The sequence below is a fragment of the Varanus komodoensis genome, unplaced genomic scaffold (genome assembly GCF_004798865.1).
Source record: "Varanus komodoensis strain SLA01 unplaced genomic scaffold, ASM479886v1 scaffold1, whole genome shotgun sequence".
In the NCBI taxonomy this organism is placed as follows: Eukaryota; Metazoa; Chordata; class Lepidosauria; order Squamata; family Varanidae; genus Varanus; species Varanus komodoensis.
In genome coordinates, this window is record NW_025335268.1 from 89,620,513 (window position 1) to 89,643,391 (window position 22,879).

General features: G+C 40.9%; 1 protein-coding gene across 1 annotated transcript in view; it reads left to right on the top strand.

Moving 5' to 3' along the window:
* DZIP1L (DAZ interacting zinc finger protein 1 like) overlaps positions 1-20,351 on the top strand; it is a 32,736-nt gene extending 12,385 nt beyond the window's left edge. Inside the window, exons 2-17 of the mRNA XM_044431167.1 lie at positions 78-656; positions 1,972-2,056; positions 3,379-3,381; positions 4,162-4,271; positions 4,811-4,972; positions 6,037-6,174; positions 6,863-6,925; positions 7,554-7,694; positions 8,542-8,572; positions 11,023-11,073; positions 11,980-12,110; positions 15,335-15,527; positions 15,947-16,169; positions 17,032-17,237; positions 18,596-18,735; positions 20,178-20,351. Of these exons, the coding sequence (XP_044287102.1) occupies positions 78-656; positions 1,972-2,056; positions 3,379-3,381; positions 4,162-4,271; positions 4,811-4,972; positions 6,037-6,174; positions 6,863-6,925; positions 7,554-7,694; positions 8,542-8,572; positions 11,023-11,073; positions 11,980-12,110; positions 15,335-15,527; positions 15,947-16,169; positions 17,032-17,237; positions 18,596-18,735; positions 20,178-20,351 (2,430 nt within the window). The remainder of the gene's footprint in view (positions 1-77; positions 657-1,971; positions 2,057-3,378; positions 3,382-4,161; positions 4,272-4,810; positions 4,973-6,036; positions 6,175-6,862; positions 6,926-7,553; positions 7,695-8,541; positions 8,573-11,022; positions 11,074-11,979; positions 12,111-15,334; positions 15,528-15,946; positions 16,170-17,031; positions 17,238-18,595; positions 18,736-20,177) is intronic.
* Positions 20,352-22,879: the final 2,528 nt, after the last annotated feature.

Below are 22,879 nucleotides of genomic sequence, written 5' to 3' on the forward strand. Positions count from 1 at the left end.
AATTACTTAGCTGCACCATCACATGTATTCAGGTCTGAGTTTGTTTCCACTCTGATGCATTTTGGTTTCTTTTTTAGCCATTTGCTTCTCATATCTACTACCCATTACCACACCCTGCATCACCACATTATCAGACAGGGATACCAGGGTCCAAATTTCCTGTGAACTTCCAAAGCAGTGGCAATTTCTTTGGCAACATGCTAGCCAATCCGACTGTGATTCCGGCCTTTAAATTCCAGTCACGGCAAGAAACTATCGACTGGAGACGGTTCAGTGCCATTGACGTGGAGAGGGTAGCTCGTGAGCTGGATCTCAGCACCCTCCAGGACAATATCAAGGGCGTCACTTTTTGCAACCTGGATGGAGAGAAGTGCCCCTACTGTCAGCAGCCAGTAGACCCCGTTCTCTTAAAGGTCCTTAAGATGGCCCAGCTGATCATCGAGTACCTGCTGCACTCCCAGGAGTGCTTGAGCGCAAGCTTGGCACTTCAGGACGGGCAGCTCCAGGCAGCTCTGGAAGACCAAAAGCACCTCAAATGTGACTTGGAGAAGCAAGCTGAAGAGCTGAAGAATGTTAAGGAAGAGTGCAGGAGGCGGAAAAAGATGATTGCCAGCCAGCAGCTGCTCTTGCAAGCTGGGGCCAATAACTACCACAAGGTAAGTTTCATGGCTGGGTTATTGGATCAACTCCCAAGGGTCAAATTGCAGCTTAGAGAAACTGCTGAGGGCTGCAGTCCAGTGGTGGGTGAGCCAAATACCCCCAATACCAGCATTTTTTCCCCCTTAAAGCTCTTCAGGCCAGTAATTTAGGCCTTAGACGAGGCATTTCTGTCTTTTGGAGTGTGAGTAAAACTTGCACAAAAGCTAAGAGATTATTGAGGGGGAAAGGGGAGAGGGCCAGAGGAAGGGGTCATGGACATCTAGGGAACCCCAAGGGGGACAGATGGGAAACCATGGAGGATCTGATCTGGCCTGCAGGCCTGATTTGCATCACCCCTGTCTCAGTGGGGAAGAGGAAAAGATACTCTTTCAGCTAATGGCAGTGACAGCACTCAACATTTCACATACATAAACTGAGGCATGCTTAGGCACTGACAGCACTTCTGTCAACACAGTAAGGATTTTGAGGGCACACGTGCCCCCCCTTCAGTCATGAGTACACATTGCTGAATGCTTGCTGTATGCGAGATTTGAACATACTTATCTGCATTTGCTGTTTACATAGGCAGTTAGTAGTAGGATGGAAGGGGAACTTGTGCACTCTTTTTTGTGAGCATGCACCCCCGCAAGGTTTTTTGGGGTTTGCTCTTTTGTTTCTAAAGAGCACCCAAAAAAGATAACAGTGAGACTGAGAAAGCAAGAACCGTAGCTGATATAAATGGAGACAGTTGGAGCACGGCAGTCACAGGGCATGTAAATGAATCCTGCTTTTCTTCCACCTCCTCTCTCGGTCAAGGTAGCAGAAGCAAAGATGGACTAATGGCTACCATGGTGTCAATGCATGTTTTTCTACAGAAGTTCACAAACAGCCCAGAATGCATGGTTAGTGTGGTGCCAGTGTGGTGTAGTGGGTAAGAGCGTGGGACTGGGACTCGCTTGGCCATGGAGCCAACTGGGTGACTTTGGGCCAGTCACAGACTTTCAGCCCAACCTACCTCACAGGGTTGTTGTTGTGAGGATAAGATGGAGGAGGAGAATGATGTAAGCTGCCTTGAGCCCTTTGTAGGAAAAAGGCAGGATATAAATCCATAAATAAATAAATAAATAAATAAATAGTTTAAGCATGTCGGTAAGATGGTTCTGCTTTAGGACTGGAAGTGAATGAGGTCGTTTTGATCCCCACCTATCCTACTGAGATTGAGAAATGACAGACTTGGGTGAGAAGTTACAGGAGTGTTGGGGGGCAGCATGTCTAACCTGCTTATTCTTTCAGGGCGTGAGTTTTCATCCTTCCATCTGTCATTTACTCTAGTGCCAGCTCTGTGACAAGACCTTTATGAACTATGCCTTTCTTCAAGGCCACATGGAGAGGAGGCACCCTGAAACCACTGCAGCTGGTGAGCAGTGGGAGTTCCTATCAAGCAACTTTCCTATCAAGGAGGTTCTAGGGTTAGGGCACCTAATGAGGAATTAATATTTGAGATTACTGATTGATCCTTTAATTTCCAGGAAGATAAAACTGAATAAAATATCTGCCCTTCAGATATTTTGAACTGAAACTCTCATCATCCTAGGGCAGCAATGGTAAGGGGTTATAGTTCAAAACATCTGAAGGGAACTAGGTTTATCTGGAGGGTTGCTTGTCCTCAAGCCCATAATAAAGAAGTAAGACACATTGCTTTGCTGCAGTCTAAAGACCCAACTTTATTGGAACTTCAGCTTAGCAAAAGATGTACAAAAGATCTTAGAACTGTAGGATCCTAGGACTCTAGGAACTGTCATGCAACCATCTCTGACTTAGGATGAACTTAACCTGTCCCTGCATTGGAGGTAGAATATATCCTACCTGCTCTCTTCAGGGTTGAGAACATCCTGAGTCACTGCCCTTGAGCCCCACAATTCTAAGTGTATGAGCCAGGTTTGCATCAAAGGTGTTCCTTTCCCTGCTTCCTAGTTCTTAGAGCCCTAAATAACAAGTCTGGGTAAAACCACATCACATCATGCGTCAAAGTACTGCAGCTTTTAATTCACCATTTACATGACTCCCATCAAGTCCTAAATCCAGTTTCTCCCTGGCACACATTCAGGCAATGTAGAATAGACAAATTGGGTCTATTGGCAAAACATTCCTACTGGACCCATCCCAGATCACCTAATCCTACACTGTGACACAAATTACAGTGGGTAGATTGTACTGACATCACTGTGAAGAGGACCAGTTAGAGGTAGCATGGGCTTGAGCCCCCACAGATAGTTTTGCCCACTCAGGATGCAGTGGCAGAGTCATTCCTACCTGAATCTGTTTGGGATGGGTGGCAGAAACTAAATTATAGGAAGGAAGATCATCAGAGGGCTGTTGATATTGGGTGCATCTTATTTTTTTTATGCTCTCCTTGCATCTAGGTCCATTTCTAGTGATTTTTACTAATTACTCTTATACGCATTTTCTGACTTTTAATTCAGAGTCAGAGCTGAAGCAATCCCTGTTTATAAGCATAAAATATTTCAGTGGAACAAATAAATTTAGCTTGATCAAATAAAGAAAGCAATATAAGACATCTTGATCCATAGCAGTTATCTGAATTCTGTCATGTTCAAACTGATTCTGTGGCATAACAAGCATCAAGCCCTTCTGCAAATTACTCCAGCAATTATGTAGCATTTCAGAAGCATAGGTCAATCTTGTAATTGCATGAGAATGAATTCAATTACTTAACAGAAAGTTTTCCAATTTTAGGAAGCAATTCTATGGTCATTAGAAAAGTATCCCAGGGACCATAGGATATTTTGACCATAGGATGATATTCCTCTTCCAAGGTCATAGGCATCAAATTAGCTCAAGAAGGAAGATCTAAATGGAGATGGTTCTTCCCATCTCCCCTTGCAACTGTGGCAGAAATCATCATGGTGCCTTCCTCAACTGAGAATGCAAATGAGGGAGAGGGGTAGGAAGGGGAAACCCAGAGGATCCACACCATCCCAAAAGCTCTCAGCTCTTCTCCCACCCCTCAAATACATGTGGTCAAATTGCATCTAGCAATAGAAGGACGCTGGAGAGGCAAAGATTGCTCTGTCATTCCTTCTGCTCTGCTGAGCATCTGCTCTCAAAGCACGGACTATTTGAAGTGCTCCTTTGGAAAGCAAAGGGTTGCTCTGCCTATTTCTTCAAATTAAGCTATTTTAAAAATTTAAAGTAAAAGTTTTGAATTTCACTTTTTAGGTTTGTCTTCATCCTCCCCCACATATGTCAGATTTTAGATTGCAAATTTCTTGGGGTAGGAATGTATTCTTTTGCACTTTGCAGAGTGCCATGCATCTCAGAACACATGCAATAATGGTACAATTACAATAATTATTTACTCTTTAAACTGAAGTACAGTCTTGAAACTGTAGAGAATTTTTGATAAGGAGATGTGAAGCTGTTTGAAATGTAACATTTCCATACCCACTTTAAATGTTTGCAATGAAGACCATGATGCCTCTTTTTGAATCAACTTTGTAGAGGAGAGGAAGAAACAAGTGGAACTGATTGAAAGTGAGATTGTAGACCTGAAAGCCAAGCTGAAGGAGACCCATGCCCAGCTGGAGGCTGAGAGACAGTCCAGGGCTCAGGTATGGACTAAAAAGAACATAAATTAGGGGATCCCCAAAGGCCAAACACCTTTTGGCTTGCTGGATTTTATGATCTCTTTGTTTTGCAGCCAAAGTGGGAAGATTTCATGCCCTGTGCAGAAACATTGAGGGGGTGGGTGGGCTGGGGGCTTTTGCATGTCAACAACTGCATGGCACCAGGCTGCCTTCCCCTACTATACACACAGCAATTAAGTTCCATTGAAATCAATGGGGATTGCATTTGAGTAGGCTTCAATAGGTTAGTGCTACAAATCTCTTTGATAAAGAAAGCATTCTTTACAGCTCCCTGCTTGCCCCAGCCTATGGGCTGAAGCCCTACTGAATACTGGAGCCAAATAGGCAAATCCTAGTCTTAAGTCTGCACCCATCTTATGCCTCCAAATATCTCCAGTTCACTCTGAATGACTGTTGAACAGAATGTTTTAAAGACAGCTTCAAAGCTTCCTGGATTGTCACAGTTTTGAGAGAATTGTTCTAACCAATTTACGTCCAGCTTGGGATTGTTATTTCCCTGGCAGGAAGCAGAAAGTGTTAACCAAATTGAAGAAGAGAGAAGGAAAAAATTTGAGAGATGGAAGGAAGAGGAGAGGACAACATTTCAAAAGGAAATGGAAGACCTCAGGCAACTGTTCCTCACTGAATTCAAGGATATTTCCAGCAAGAATTCCACCTTGGAAGGGGTAACAGAAATGCATGGCTCACTCTTCCTGTTCACATGATCAGTTAATGCATTTGCTACCTTTGGTGATTTTTAATGCGCCAGATTACTAAAAATGCTCAGATGTAAGTAACAGGATTTTTTTCTTCAAGGCCTGACAAAGTCTTTTAGGACAACAAAGGAAATCCCGAATCAAAGTTGTTGAAATGTAAGAGCAGGAGGGTGGACTATTTACAAGCCAAGGTCATGCTTCTCTTGAATGCCTGGGCATTCTTAGTCATAAATTATTGTAAGGATGTGTGCAGATACTTGCTTCCTTCAGTCACTGAAGTCTGCACAATCATTGCACTATTACTGCATTCAGTTGTCCATATGTTGGTTTAAAAACATTATCCAGGCATGAGAGAGAGATAAGAGCAGACTTGGATGAACACAAAGGTTTGTAAAAGTAGGAAAATATTTAGAAGAAAATACCTTGCAGGTACTTTTAAAGCATGGGTATAGAACCACTTTCGGTCCAAGGACTGAGTTTCAGAAAAGTTCTGAGACAGCCACAGAACAGCCACAATGAAACACTGCAAGCCAAATTTTATCACTGCTTTCCAACACCATTTCTAAGAACAGCAAGTTGGTAGACAAGCCAGATTCCAGGTAGATATCAAGAAAAAATTCATGACAGTCAGAGCAGTATGACAATGGAATCAGTTCAAGATTCAACGGGACAACCATCTGAGAGGGGTGGCATAACGTGGAGGCAGGGAGTTGGGCCCTCTGGCCCCTTCCAACTCTACGATGTTGTGATTCTGTGTGACTCATTATGATGACATTGGTGGAGAACATCTATGCCAAATCTATCTATCTTTTTCCAATCAAGATTGTTTATGGTCCTTGAAACAATGAGAAACTTGCACCTCTTGTGCTTCCACATACATATGGTCAGGCCTTCCTAGCGACACTGACGTTCACTTACAACATGCCATGAAAACCTAAAATAATTCAGAGATACCTTTTTCTTTATTTATTTTGATTGTTGCAAGATGCTCTTTGACATTGACCCTTTACATATATACCTTATTCCTCCTCCAGAAACTCCAAGAACTACAAGTCAAGAATGTCATGGTCTCCAATCTGGGGACACTGCAGGATGACGATTGTGTTGATAAACAACAGTGGAGGAAGACTCAGAAGGAGCTACAGGGAATGAAAGCAAATATTGAGCAACAGGTGGGGGACCTGGATGCAGCGATGCATGTGATCACTCACACTGTACTATGAGATCTGCAGGCTAGCACCTCTTCATACACAGAATAGCTAGGTAGTAGGAGACCACATAACAATACTCTCTTCCTTCTCCAATCTAATACATTCTGTGGTCCAGTGGCACCGAACCATGCCAACATTTTGCTGATCAACTTTCTGATCAACAAGTAATTAAGGTTACAATCCACACCTCCTATCCTGGGAGCAAGCCCCATTGCTCTCAAGGGAAGTTACTTCTGAGTAGACAAGTGGAGGGTTCCATCGCAAGGAGGCTCCTATTGCCAAGCCCTGCAGAACTCCATATTTCTACAACTGGGCACCTAAGCAGCAGGGCCGATCACTGGTTCCCCAAAGAAGAGGTGTGCTGAACTAAGTGGGCACCAGCAGTCCTCACAGGCTTTTCAGCAGAACAGTGGCACACAAGGCCACTGAATGAACACGATCCCATGATCCCATGAATAGAATGAACAAGATCCCATGACCTCCTTTTAAGGTAGCTCAGCACCCTAAATCCAGTTCAGCAAAGAATGTGGTGGCAAGGAAACAACACATTTAAATACATTCAAATGATTTCTGAATAATGTTTTATAACTGTTGTTGAAGAGTACCACAAGTGTGAATAAGGCTGAGGCTTTTCCCCCCAATTTGTCAGAAAACAGAGTGGAAGTGGAAACTGAGGGAACTTCAGAGAGAACACCAGAGAGAGAAGGAAGGGGTGAGTACATTGAAGAGTTCTCCCACAGCTCTCTCTCCTGTTACTAGAGTACACACAACACATTGGAGTACACACAACACATTGGAGTACACACAACACATACTGGAGGAGCAGGATCGTGCCTGCAGGCTCCATTTTCTTTCTCTGTGCTCAGCATTATGCGTGAAGAGAGCCATTGTGCTCTGCATTCATAAATTCTGTGCATACTCACTCCTGGGGAAGTTATACACATATATAGGCATTGACTGGACTTCAGTGGAGTAGTGCAGACCTACTGGGTTATCACTAAGTGACTATATTCAGGACAGTAAAGCCAGTTGGTGCAGCCCGTGTCCAAAAGAAGCCAAGAGAAGGGGAGAACATTCTGTTCACAACAGCTAAAACACAAGGATCCAATGCATTTCCATAATGCTCTGCTAGGGTTTAGTTAAAAGTTATATGCATACTTCTGAATGCCTGTTACATGCATACTTCTGAAATGGCAAGATCTTACTGCCAAATCAAGTACCATTTAACTGGTGACTGGTGTAGCTGCATTCAGAACACTCTGCTCTGCTAAGTCAGAATTTTCTGCTCGTACAGAATGGCCATTACTCCCAGATCTCTCAATAATTTGCTCTCCTCCCAGTTGAAAGCTGAGAATGAGAGACTCCGTGCCTCCTTGTCTTCTGGCCAAGGGAAAATGGCTGAGCACAACAAGCAGCAAATGGCATCGTTTACTGCACAACTCAGGGAACAAGCCAAGATCATCCAATCTCAAGAGAAAACAGTAAGCCAAATATGACCTCCTCCCTCCAGTCCTGGAAGAAGCTCTTTATTTCCCTCTTGTGGCTCAAATTCAGTAGTACTCCAGAGGTCTCCTTTGCTCCAAGAATCAAACTATACAATAAGCAAAATTAAGTGGTACAACACCGGTTGGCCAGTAACTATTTCAGAATGTGATTGGCCAATCACATGTTTGAATATTCCCCTAATATAACATTCCTTGTTGCAAAGGTGATTGTGATAATCAAGATGCTTTGATGGAGGGAATGCTTCATACTGCAATAGGATTTATTTCAGCAGTGCACAGCTTTGAGGTTCTGGCTTTACAACCCATCCCTTAGCATAAAGGATATAACATATGTTTGGGACCCTTTTGGAGCTATGCTTTTAACTGCTTCCCATTGTCCCCAGTTATGCAGAGAGTCATAGAAAGTAAGCAAGTACTAGTCCTTGTAAATTGGGGTGCAGAACCTCAGGCCAAGGGGCCCAATCCAGCAGTCCTATTCCAAGTCTCCAGGGTTCCCCAGATAGCCAAACCCTCTTTCCCTGACTCCAACTGTACCCTCTCCAGCCATTTTGGTCCTTTCCTGGCTTTTGTGAAGTTTTCCATCCATTCTAAAAGGTTGAAATGCTTCTTCTATGGTGCAATTACCCTCAGTAAAAGTTTTAACCTAAAATATGCTGGTATTGGGGGTATTTTGGCCTCATCATTATAATGCTCAGATTCACAACCCTATGGAATGGCACCCTGAGAGCTTCTCCAAACTGGAATTTGGCCCTCAAGTTCAAAGAGGTTAATGCCCCTGTTGTAAATGAAACTTGTTCTTTTAATAACTTATTTTGCCTTGCAGATTAAGCTGCTGTCTTCCAGCAAAGCCAGAGGTAATGGCCAATATCTAAGAGAAATGAGTTTTTCTAGTTATCACCAGATCCTTCTTTCTCTCTTTTGACAAACTGTATAATATGCAGGCAACTTTGGGGCAGGCAGGAAAGGAAATCCTTCAAAAGCCATATCCGGTGATTCAAAAGCACACAGTGTAGTTAATTATCAAGCCCTTGCTCTGAGGTCATTCTGAACATTTCACCCTTGATCCCGGTGCCCATGGAATTAAAATTGAAGCAGGCCTAGAAGCAGGAGAAGCCCAATGGATTCCATAGTTATTTGCTGTTGTACATAGCGACAACTAAAGATTGCTTTCTGGAGGCTAGAGTTTCTTAAAGCACTCATACAAAATAAGTACCAAGGACAAGTGATGAATAGTGGGTCTCAAGTTGCAGGCTACTTGACAATTTAAAAGGAGAAATTTACTTAAAACACATCTACAAGGCTGAGTTTGTACAGTCATCTTTTTATTATGCTACTAAGAGGCCAGAGGTCCTTAATTGTCTCTCGAGATTTAGTTGACTATATGATGTTTTATTTCTGGAATGATAGCAACTTCATCCTTCTTTGTTATTGGCAGAGTCTAATATACTGGCACTGACTTGCAAAATGTGCAGTCAAATTAATCCCTTAATTGTAGCAGAGTTACAAAGTAAAATGGAAAAACTTTGGACTGATGTTAGAGATGCCATTTCTCAGTGTAAAGTGCTTTTGAGCCTTCTTCCCACATTCGTATGTATATCTAAAAACAGCAGTGTAATTACTGTCATTAGTGATGCACTTCAGATAGGGCCTGCTCTTGAATTGAATCTGGATGATTTGGAAAGTTTCATGAGAAGTCTGAATCAGAGCATGACTATTCCAAAGTGGACCAAAGCCTAATTAGAAACCTTCCAAAGCACCCAGATTTAGACCCAGGCCCCATCTCTGACCCTACAAAAAATTGATGGCCCTAAAAATTCTTCCCCAAACTTTACATATATGGTGTTTGTGGTGGGGTTTTAGTTTGGAGACTGACAGTTCTAGCTTTTAATAGCAGAAGATGGTTTTAACAGGGCTCTCCAATCCCAGTGCTCTGGGGCAGGGAAGTTGGAATAATAGATTACAGGGTGTTTCACTTCTTGTAATGTTTGTGCCGAGTGGAAAACAAACCAAAAAAGTCTTATTCATGTTTCATTTGTTTGAACTCTCTAGTCCCTATTCTTTCAGCTTTCTTATCTAGGAAGACCTCTATGTTATATTCCATTTCCCTGAATCACTTTCCACCCCAAAATTCCCTTCCACAAAAGTTGCTGTATTTGCATTTCCAAAATTTTGCAGATTTCTTAGCCAGGGTCACTCTTATATATTTGGGGGTCCCCCTTAAAAGGAAAGTGCATATTCCCCCTGTTCATTTGAACCTGTCTTGATCAAATGTCCCCTCGGCTGGAATATGGCAGGTTTAATTTCCTCAGGAGGGGCAACTAAGCTTGCACATCTCAAACAATTCTGTCAAGGAATGAATTGGTGATTGGCAATTGGTTTAAAACAAAATTAAATGGAATCTAGCAGATACGTATCTTGCACCTGATTTATCTGGAACCAGGCAGGTTTCATTTCCTCAGAAAGGCTACTGTTCCTATAAATTTCCCATTCTGTCAAACAACAAAAATGCTAAGATCATTTTTAGATTTCAAATAGTAGTTAGTGGGAAGCACAAAGGTTTGGATTTTCTAATTCAGATTTGGATTAACCCTGTGTCAAAATGAGCAACCTCTGAATCAGTCCAAGATGACTCGAGCAGTTTTAAGTGAAACAAATCTTGTGGCTCATGATCAGTTCATATCACCATCATCATCATCTGTATAGCCTGAATTGCCTGAGCCTGCCTAATCTTGGAAGCTATGCAGGATTAGGCCTGGTTAGAATCTGAATGGGAGACTTTAATCTGCACTGAGCAGAGGGTTGGACCTGATGGTCTTCTAGGCCTCTTCTAACTGTATGAGTCTATAATTCACCTGAAATAATCCACACCAACACCACCATCCCATCTGTGTATGTGCTGCTTTACAGAGTGCAAGAACACTCTGTAAAGAACACTTCCTCCCCTGAAGAGCTGTCAACATAGTGTGTGTTCGGGGAAACAAACAAGGGGGAAAAGACATGGAGTCAGAAGTAAATGGAGAAAGAGCAGTCACACATGTTTGAGCTTGGTCACAGGCTTAAGTGCAATAGGACATGGGGATCCTTTTAAATATACTTGCACCAGGCATAAAAATGTATGGAAATCCATGCAGCAAAGAGAGTTTAGAGTTGCATTCAAACCTTTCTTTCTCTTTGAAAATATATTGAGATACCTTCTCTTACCTGCCATCAATTTCAATGGGACATGTCTATGCCAATTTGCAGAATCTGTGAGTTCCTCCAACTGGGATGTGAATATGGTGACCTTTTCCCTTTTAAATTCCAGAAATCCAGGAGGTTCCTAAGTCAGAGAAATCAGAAGAGTCCTCCGAAGAAGGTACCTTTCACTAATTCCATCTACTCTTGCTCTGATTTTATGCTAGCCCCTTTTGTTGCTCAAAGTCCCAGCCTGAATGAGAAAGTTTAGTACAAGTTCCAGGTTAGGCTAATTTGTTTGCCCTGGAGCCTGGGACAATGTATAGTCAGAGAACAAAGGAAGCCACCCTCTGCTGAGTCAGACCACTGGTCCATCTAGCCTAATACTGTGGATACTGACTGCCAGCAGAGCTCCAGGCATATTTTTGCCAGTCCTACCTGAAGATGGTGGGGATTGAACATGGAACATTCTGAAGGAAAAGCATGTGCCCTACCACTGAGCTAGGGTCCCTCTCAAACATTCTACCGTGTAACTTAGTGGCTAATTATACTAAAAAGTAGTGCAAAAATGGATGATTATTTGGTTCTAGCCTTTACAACTTCTGCTGAGGAGTATATGCATTATTATAAGTATTATTTGCATTGGATTCTTTCCAGCAACCGTGGCAAGCAGGCATTGGGCTTTCTTGTTTAGCCTATTTTTAAAATAAAATATCAAGAGTAAATCTTTATTATCTCTTCTTATATAGGCCGGAATATGAAAATACAGGCAGATTTCTGTGATGCCAGCAACAGATGGGGAAAAATAATTTGGTTCACATTTCAAGGCAAACTGATCTACTTTGAACTACCTGAATGAATACAAAACTCAGAATGCAGATATCTTTCAGTAAAATGCTGTGTTGTTTAGCGTGTAGCTTTGCTTTATGCTCAATTTATTTGTCATTTACCATGCATACCAAGGCAGCTATTTTGTGGTACTGTCCAGGACAATTTCTCAGATTGCCAAAGGTAATTGCGATCCAGAAAGACTGCCTTCCCCTGGTTTAAGATTGTTTCCCCATTCTGAGGACTGGTTTCTCTCTAGAACTGGCAGATTCAGTGGACTGGAAGAAGAGGGCTCTAGAAGCACTGAGGAGGAATCCAAATCCGAAACAGTTCCGGACAATTTTGGAAGAGATCCTTGAAGAGAAACTGGAGAGAATGGGAGTGAAGCAGGTAAGATCCATGAAAAGAAAACACTGAAAGAGAACGAGAACGTTCTCCTCCCTTCCTAACACACCAGCTTTTTCTCTCTCCTTTTTTTCTCTTTCTTTAAAGAACTCTGAATTCCTGTTTCTAGGATTGCAATACCTATTAATATGTCTGGTAATAAAGAGTCACATCTTAGCATAAACCTCACTGCATCATCCTCAGTGTGTGTGGCCACTCACTCCTAGCTAGGCAGAAGAGTGCTACGGTGTTGCCTTTTCTCCTTCTTCAATGCCAGGAATCTTTATTTGAGAAACATGGCTTGTGAAGGGGGCTACATTCCTCCCACTGCCCCAGGGGGAAATCAGGAAATCAGTACCTTTTCCCAAAGTGCATGTTAAGGAACCTTTTGCATAATTCATTCCTGGACTCAATAATCATGCTAGCAGTGATTAGAATCACAACAACACATGTGATTAGATTAGTGCAACAGATATTGCAAATAATGGAAGAAATGAAGTTGCAAGGTGTAGTCATAAGGCTAAGAGTAAGGAGATCCTTTAAAAATCGTGAGTGGTAGTTTGATTCACTTTTTAAAAGTCCTGAAATACTGGAGGAAGGGGGTTATTTTTAAGTGCAATGAAACAATACCACAGAAAAAAGTAAGAAAATAAATTAGATATAAAAAATGGAGCATGGTGGTTAGAGGGTTGGACTAGGAATCTGGGAGCGCCAGATTCTAGGCCTTATTGGCCATGAAGTTCACTGAGTGATATCTGGCCAATCCTAGTTTCTCAGCCTAAATGACCTCACAGGGTTGTTTTGAGGATGAAATGGAAAAGAAGACATGCTTGTAAGCCATCTTGGATCCCTTGTAAGAGGTATGCATATAATAACAGTAATAATACGTTCAATTATATGTAAACAACAAAGGCAGACCAAATATCCATGTGTACACCCATTCAAGAGAAGTGCTTATCTGCTATCCATTCAAATATTGAAAGCATGTGAGGTGAACATTTGTTCTTTCCAGTATTGTAATATTAATGTTAGCTATCAAAATAGCATGGAAAATCAATTTATGATGACTACAAATTAACTTTCAGGTAAATAATTTAAAAATAATGTATACATCAATAAAAATTACGCAGTGTGTCCACTGCAATGTTTATCACATTATAACCACCTCCCTCAAAGAGGTGAGCATTGGACATGTGCAAAACAAATGATTAAAAAAGGATTAGTGGTATTATAATTGCAGCAGTTAGCTGACTTAACTAAACCCTTATTTAAAAGATGTAATCTCCAATAAACATGAAATAAGCATTTTTTGCTGAAACCATCACAACTTCAGATATAGATGCTAAAGTGCAATTCATTGATTAGATGGCATTGGACATTTAATTTCCTATTGCATTCCTGCATTACATGGTATGTATTTTATTTATGCAGCAGTAATAAGTATTTGTAAACATGGATGGTGAGTTGATATAACTGTTCAGCCTCAACAAGTGTTCCAACAGTGATGGAGAGTGTGGAGCTGTAAAAACTACAAGGCCAAGACTAGATTCTTACAAATATTGCAAAGATAAGCATTGCTACTGAGCCTTAGCAGACAAACATTTCTTACTCAAATCTGAAAATAACAAATACTCATAATCAATCCCCACTAACTGATGCAAAGTAAAACTCAGCTTATCCATCCAAATCTTCTATGAAAATATTATCTTATCAATTTTTAAGTCTGCCTTTTGCCATAAAGTCAATTTAGCATGAGAAAATGGATCAAAATGTAATTGATATAATGTTATCCACCAAACGTTTTTGGCAATCATAACAGGATGGAAGTCTGTCTGTTTTAATATGCCAAGAGCTTAATGCCATCCATTTGGAAAGAGGATCTAGACAAGATTTCCCAAGTAGAAAATCTAATTAAGTGGAAAAAGACCAAAGTGTAATACAAGTCAGCATATGAATTTATCCGGAGGGATCCAAAGACCCACTTATTTGAAATTCATATCATTTTCAAGGATACTTGTGGCAGAGAAAAAACACACACACCACACAATACAATACAATGAATTTATTTACTTAGAAAAAACAACAAAAACAATTGATCCATTGTTCTGTTTTCTAAAAAGAAGTTGCCAGGAAAGAATAAAAGTATAACGAGGCAAACTGTTAAAATCCAATGCAGATAATGTGGAATTATTCAATACTGTGAACATTGGATTGGGTCAGAGCAAGGAAGAGTGCAATTCTACAAACTGAATGACCCCACAGATATAAGGGGAAGGAAACAATTTCACCAATTCTCAATCCCAGCCTGAAGCTTCTGGAAAATGTTCCTGAAAATCTACTCTGGGAGGCTGGGGTACTGTAAGGAGGGATTAGCTAAAATAATTGCTGCATCTCCTTTCAAGAAGGAGCATTTCTGTTCATGGGTGGTCTGTTCTGGAACCAACCCCATATTTAAAGGGGAAAACTTTTTATTGTGTGTGTGCCATTGTGCATTGAAACAGTTTAATTCTGCACTTTAACATGCTTGCCTTTAATGTTAAATGAAACATTACTGCTCATAAACAGCTACAGAATTGAGTCAGTTAAATTTATTGTCGGGGAAAATACTACCTATGGGGAAAAAAAAAACCACCCTGGGGATATTAAATACCTAGGTGGCTCATAGGCTTTGAATTAAATTAAGCATTAGAAAAGAAGGGCAGCAAACAGAGAACCTGGCGTATGAGCTACAATTCAGCTCAGTGCTGTATGGTGTTTCTCAGATTTTTCTATTAATGAAACTAATCATACCAGAACTGAGGGAGGTATCTGTTTTCAGTGAAAAATTATTGGTCTCTCCCAAAACCACAAGAGGTAATGGAAAAATCCATTGGTGTTTTCTCCATTAAAAGGAATGGGAGTTAAGCAAAAAGATCCCCTTGAGTCAAGTCCCATCTAGATCTGAGCTCTGTTCATTTGTTTTCTGCATATAGTGAACATGCATCAGTAGAGGAGTTGTGGTAACGGGCTCTGCCCCTACCTGTGCACATGCCATTCAGTGTTGGAAGCAACACTGAAGCAAATTTGGTGCATTCAACAGAGGAAGAGTCTCCCACTATGATAACTTCTACCAACCCTCTACCGACATACACTTTCCATACTTATGAGGAATGTATGAAAAGGGGATTGAATGAGCAGCAAGATAAAAATTATGCAACACTATGGTTATTCAGATTCTTTTTTCCTGATAGGGTACAAAAGGTATCCCAGCTGAAACCTATCAACACTTGAAAAAAGGGATTAAAATCCAGCAACAACAGAAGGGCAACACATTTCCCCATTTCCTTGAATTGAGAAACCAACTTGAGCAAGAAGTGAAAAAAAGAATCCGTTGGGATCAGAAAAATGAAGAGAGCATGCCCCTGCAATTCACAGTCCGCTCAGGTAAGAGGTGATATTATTATTATTCCTATTATTAATATTAGTATTATTAGTATTAATTTCCCTTTAGATTATTGCTTTGTGAAGCAGGGCTGTCAAGGTCAGGACAGTTTGGAAGATGGTCTTTCATAGGGTCACGAGTCAGAGATGTGAGCACATAATCGTGGCAACACACACACACATACTTGGCCTTTCCCAGATTTCCAAAAAGGGAAAACAATCTAATATAATCAAAGTCTTTAATATGTTTGCAATCAATTAGACCTGTTTGGACATGAACACATGTCATGGTAATGTTCTGTTTCACTCCTTTGAAATGGGGGTATCTCTCCAGAATTAAGAGTGATCTGCAAATAGTGTAAGAATAGGCCACATACTAGCCAACCTGTTTTCCTCCATATGTTTCCACGCTTTCCTTTCAGGTAAAAACCAAATGAGTGAACATGCTCCAATCCAGGTTGCATCTTCCAAGCAAAGGAAGGAACAGGCTGAATTACAAACTTATGCCTCAAAGGTACCCATACCAGCTCCCCGGAGCAAAGGTAGTTCCTTGGCTAGTTTCATGGAATCTCCCAGGTTACCTTCTCCAAAGCAAGCCAGGAGCAGCCCAACTTCCCCGCAGCACTCTGCTGTTCATCATCCCAGGTGAGTCCTTTATTAAAAGGTTCTGGGTTAGAATCTGTCTTCCTGTCTCGTGCTGAAATGTCTTGTTCTGCTCTTAGTTGTATTGTATGAACTGTTCTTGTAGGCTACTTTGAATTAATTAATTAATGTAAAGCAATGTAAGGTCCAGGGCATGAGTGGCCAGATGACAGATAACGCACCAGGACCCAGGCAACAAGGAAAGGTGATACAAAGCCAGAGTCCAATTACCAGTCCAAATCATAGTCCAAGTCATAACGCAAGTCATAATGCAACATCAGAGCCAGTGTGGTTATTCTGACGTTTGGCCAGCAGGAGGAGCCTTGAAGCTGCCCAGATCCTGACAATGAGGTATAACTTGATCAACATCATCATCATTGTCGTCATCAGGCCATTGGGCTCAGTGCAGGAGTCCAAGTTAAAACATCCCTAACAGATGGCTGTCCAGCTGCATCTTTGCCTTCAGTGTGGGACAGCCTATAATCTAGATATTTGGTTCCATCATCATGTTGTTCGAACAGTTAGAAAGTTCTTCCTCATGTCTAGCCAGAATCTGATTTCTTGTAGCTTAGAGAAATGTCCATTATTCTGTGCCCTGCACTCTTGGGTGATCAAGAAGGGATCCTGGCCCTCCTCTGTGTGACAACCCTTCAGGTGTCTGGATGATGATGGTGGTGATGCTGCTGAGTATTCCTGTCCTAAAGACAGCTATTTCCCCCTCATTGTGAAAGAAGGGCAAGTTCTCACCATTCTGATGATCCTCCAAAATGTTCTCAATGAAAACTTAATCCAAATCCCTGTATAGCAGGCTAGACAAGAATATTTATTTCTCAGTGTTTCTCTGTGTTACGTTTCTGTTTATCAGCACGTCACCTTTCAGCTCTGAAGAAGAAGAGTGTGAGAAAAATCCAAGTGTTACCTCTCCAAAGCTCACACCCCTCAAGAGAGAACCAGAATCTTCCAGAGTAGCACAGATAGAGGAGAGTGAGTGGGATTCATCTGATGTAGATTCTTCTGAAAGGAAAGATAGTTCAAGAAGAGTTCTTTCCACCACAGCAGCAACAAATTCAGGTGAATAATAATACTTATTTATAGGCCAAGAGACTAAAGGCAACTCTCAGGCAGTGCTTCAACAAGCTCAGGAGCTGACGTTCTGTTCACATGTCACCACTAGTGGATGAAGTCACTTCTTTTCTTCTTTTGCTTCCTTTAAGTGGGAGCAAGGAGGCTTGTGAGCAAGTGGGAGCAAGTGAGCAAGAACTCACTATGCTTTGAGTTCTTTGAGCTGAAATAGCAGCATTATGGGAATTCGGATGAATCACATATACTAACATTGTGGCAGGAAGTGGGTGTCTTCTGAGGATGTGTGCTGTGTCAACAGGTTCCAACATGCATGAGATGCTGAAAGGCTGCTGCTTGCCATGTCTAGGACAAGACTTCATTCTTCAGCATCTGAGCTTTGCATATCCCATTAATCCATGAAAGGCATGGGTTTCTACTATGTAGACTATAGCCCTGTAGAAGGGATCTATTTCCCTTTCTCTTGCAGCAGCCTTCCAAAACCTGGTTTGGGCAAGTTTTGGACTGCAGTTACCAGAATTCTTGACGTTTGGCCATGTTGGCAAGGGCAGAATGGAGTTGGTCCACAGCATCTAGAATGCCAGTTTGGGGGAAGGCCTGCTAGCACTCCAAGCTGCACAACTGCAATTTGATTCAGCTTAATTAAATCCCCACATATTTTGATCTACCCTCTGCCATTCTTCCCCTTTCTCACCTTTATTAAACCCCATCTCATGTCCCTCTCAGAACTGCTGTTTCTGTTGCTCACAACATGCCACAAGTAATCACACAAGGCACCCACTTAGAATTGCAGAAATGGGCACATTTCATATATCGTTTCATTATAATTCCATTCCATTCTCTTTCTGCACTGATCTGCATTTTTAAAATCTCAAAATGTATATTTTAATATGTATTTAAATACATATTTTAATATGAATCACTTCTGTGCTGCTTTGAGAAGTGCAGACAGGACATTTCACACAGAAAATTTGCCAAAGAGAAATTCCTCAAGCATCTCTAGTTCACATGTGATTGGTTAGCAGTGGACTTACCAGTGTGGATGCTCCGCACAACTGCCATTGCATTTAAAAGCCATTTCCTGCCCCATAAAGGCAGGGGTGGTGTGCCCACAATCTGTTTCTTGTGAAGATAAAAACTCTTGCCACACAGAGGAGTGGAATAGTATGTTACATGTCTATTGTCATACATTTCACAACACCAACAGCCCATTTCTTAGCTTTGTCATTCTGGGTGCTTTCCTTAACTCTTTAGCTTTCTTGACTCAGAAATGGGTCTTTAAGAAGTCACTTATAAACAAGTTTGCTATTGACTGTGATTAGATTCTGATATCAGTTGATTCCGCATAGAAACTATGGTGCAATCAATGGCGAAACACCTGGAGCGGACACTGAGTGCTCCTAGAAGAAAACCTCCTGGTAGAGTGAAGCTCTTTTCTGTCGAAACTGAGAAAGTTCCTACGCCCAGAAACTCATCTAAAAAACTTCAGGTACTCTGCAATGTGCATTTGATCATAAAACCAGACAGTAGGCATCATTTTTTCATTTCTTAAGGCTTCTAATGCACACATGTGCAGTTTCCATTATGTACTGTTTACTAAGAGCACAATCCTGTTCACATTTATTCAGAAGTAAAACTTACTGTGTTCTATGGGCCTAATTCCTAGTAAATATAGTCTTGTAGCTTTAGTGTGTAGTGTTTTGGCAAACAGCATAACTTTATCATAGCCATTCTATCAAAAGCAACAGTAGGCAGCAAGCAATTAAAAGAGCTTAACATTTTGGTGGAACCCATTTAACCTTCTCTGATATTTGCAAATTTGTATTTATTGGATACCATTACACTATTGGCCACATTCTGCCAATGGCTGAGGATTGAACAAGGCACAATCTAATAGGAAATTCTTCTGCACAAGACCCATGGAAATGAATAGAGGAATAGCTGTGCTCCACCTGATTGAAGGTCTAGCTAGTCCAGTATTCTGTTCTTCACTGACCAACCAAATGCTCTGGGAAGTGCACAGAAAGGACATGAGCACAGAAACAGCCATGTGCTCCCATGCAATGGGCATTTAGGGGCAAATGGTCTTTGATACTGAATTATGCAGCCATTACAACTAGTATCCATTGATGGGCTTCCCCTCTTCTCTTTCTCTAATTCACTTGGTTGGACCAAACATCCCAGTTGATGTAATAACTACATCTTGAAATAGTGATTTCCATTGTTTAGTGAAGAACTACATGAGTGCTATTGAATAGTTCTTCTCTATTTCAGTTGTGCACAGCATGCCTCTCTTCCCTTAATAGAGAATATTTGGCATTCATATGCTCAGTTCTAAGGTGATGAATGAGTATAGGAAGCATTCCTAGAAGTTCTGATATTGAGCATAGAACAGAACAATTTAATCCACAGCTCAGAACCCGGGCACCCCAGAAAACTGTCATATTTAGTATTTTATACTGGTTTTCAAGAAGCAAATAACACCTGCTCCAGAGCTTAGATATTATAGTTATGAAGAATGGTTCAAGCCATTTCTAGTTCATGTCATTTGTACACATATTCAGTCATAAGTCCTTTCTATCCAATTTCTACTTTAAGGTGTGTTAAAAAAACAGATAAAATCATTTAAATTAAAATGCTGCTTTTAAAAGCATTTTATTGAAATGTATGCATTTCTCAACATATCTGATTGCAAAATATGCATTTGCTTTGGTACCTTTTTTAAACCAGTAAAAGCATCAAAAATTGGGAGAAGTGCAAAATTGGAAGGTTAATTGTGTTCTGATTTGCACATTACTCTGGGAAGTGTGGATCTGGTCAATTTGCCTTGGAATTCACATAGATTCAATGCCTCAGACATGCCAATGTTTAGGAGGCTTTTGTATGTTTTCTGCACTGCTTTCTTATGTTCTCTCTTCCCCTTTGCTTTAGTTAATTGAACAGGAGGGCAGCGACTTGGAGATTTCTTCCTTGGAGGAAGTCACCCAGCAGGACACCAAAAGCTGGCTGAAAAAGCAGCAAGATGCAAGGAATAGCCAGAATTTGCCTCAGTCCCAGGGAATCAGGCTCTGGAGTTCCAGCAACCCCAGGAATGATGCCTGGTGATTCCTGTATTTAGCTGAGCTGTGCCGGACCACATAACCTGGTTGAGAAGGAACAGAACCCCATGAAAAGCCAAAGAAAATTATTGTAAACTCACAAAGAAAAGAAAGGGATTTAAAACAAATTGAACATCACCAGTTTTAGGTATAATTTTCCTCCCAAATGTTGCATTATTTGCTAGAATGTGTCCCACACTTGTATAACTTCCCAAAGGGGTGTCCACAAGGTCCCACTCGCCTTCCCCACTTGCGGTCCCCTCAGAGTCCTGGTCAGCTGAATGCGGAGAGTTCGGCTCATAGTTGCGCATTTGAGGAAACGAGTTTAAAGTGAAGGTTGTTGAATCAAGCTGGCCACTTGATGGCACCACAACTTAAGAAATATCTTTAGATTCCACCAGTGGCACTTCTTGCTAAAGAAAGCTTTTTCAAATTACAGTGAAGTTGAGTTGAATGATCCATCATAAGCATCTGTGTAAAATGAAATGTACAATAACAACACTCTGGCTTGATCATGAATCTACCCCCACCATTTCGTAATAGTAGTAGTAGTAAAAAATCATTTATTTTTGTTATTTTGTGCAATGCTATAGTATTTCCCAGAATCATATTCTTTGCATGTGCTATCTTTGCAGTTGAGCACACTTCAAACAAAAAGTATTTTAAGACTTCTCAGACACTGCTGAATTGGTTGGGGAAGGAACAGTTACCCAGGCAGATCTCCTTGCTCTGGCAGCACAAAAAAGTAATATATGTTTATATGTTTCTCTAAAAACTGCACAATTAAAAAAGTTTCCCAATTTAAGACAAGAAATAGAATTTTATTTTTTAAGTAAATATAATTACAATTTAACTTCAGTTCCTCCAAGTGGTAAATCGGGCGTTTGATTCTATTGTAGAAGGATGCTGGAATTTTTCAGCCATGGAAACTTCAGTCAATGTCTATAAATTATTCAAACCACAGAGTATCAGCCATCACTGGTAAAATTTTCTGATGATAGGAAAGGGGTGAATAATCTCCAAAAACTAATTGTTTCTACATTGGGTTTTGTTTTTCTGATGCAAAGTTTTGTTGCAGCTGGTGTGAGCATATTAAATGTTCAATATTAAAGTCATTTTTACTAGACTTTAACTTAAAATTCCAAAGGCACACATTACATTCCCATGTTTAACAAATCGCAAAATGTGTTGTGGTTTCAGCAGTTTTCATGGTTTAATAGTGGTTAAGTGAAGATTTTTTACCTGCAGAATACTAATGTTGCTAGTTGTGAAGTTGCGTCTGACCCATTGCGACCCCATGGACAACATTCCTCCAGGCCTTCCTGTCCTCCACCATCCTCCGGAGTTCACTTAAGCTCACACCGACTGCTTCAGTGACTCCATCTAGCCACCTCATTCTCTGCTGCCCCCTTCTTCTTTTGCCATCAAAGAATACTAATACATATGCACAATTCTGCATTAAGCTATCCTAATTTATCCTTGCAAAATTCATGTAGCAGCTGTATATTTGCATGAAGTATCAAATAATATTCATAGAATGCTGCTTACTTAACACAATATTTGTCATGCCATAGATAAAATGATGGACTAGAGCAGGGTGGCCATTTGCCTGGGGAGGCTGGCTCCCTCTGGCAAAATGCACTGTCCTGTCAGCAGCAAAATCCTCCAGAACTTTCTTGAAAGGAAGAGGAGAACAACAACAACAACAACACAATGTGTGCCCTGTTTACTGGCAGGTATCTGGAACAGCACAACCTACAAGGTGTTCTGAGTCAAGAAGACCATAGGACCTTCTTTTGTTGCCAAAAGAAGCTTTGATGCCATTAAGAAAGGCAAGCCCCCTCATCCTTGAATGGGGAGAGCTGGATGTGAATGATGAAACACACACACAATCATTTTGGAATGACTAGATATTGCACTGAATAATATCAACCAAATCCTTTTGGTTGAATTTTCCATTTGTTCTGCAATGAGTGCTCATCCCCACAATTTGAACAGTTTGACAGCTGATTAAACAAACACAAACAAATAAACTGGCTCAGAAAATACACAGATTTAGAGAAAAAGAATAAGCATTGTTAATTAACTATGTGGAATGGAACTATAACTGTGATGGTATACTATTATTGAAGCTTTATTTACTTTAAAAAGTGTGCCTTTTTACTCTAATACTGTAATCTAGTGGCTAAATCTATGGACAGGGTGGAGCATGCACAAAAACAATGTGTCTCCTTATTAACTGGTGCTCCCAGGGCACTGTCACAGGTGCAGAAAGAGCACGGTACTAAATGCATACTTAATTACGAGAGAACATGGCTCAGAGAATAGCTGGATGAATTAAATGTGAATCAGATCAAGACCAAGGTCATGTTTAATTACCATTCTATATGGAATCATATTAGAATAGGGAGCACACTTGCAAATCATGTGTTAATTAATGCTATCTTTGAGAAAGAGCAACCATGTCCCAAGCTGTCACTGAAGGAAATCCATATTTGCAATCCTACAGTGTTAGATGTTCAGTGAACATCACTT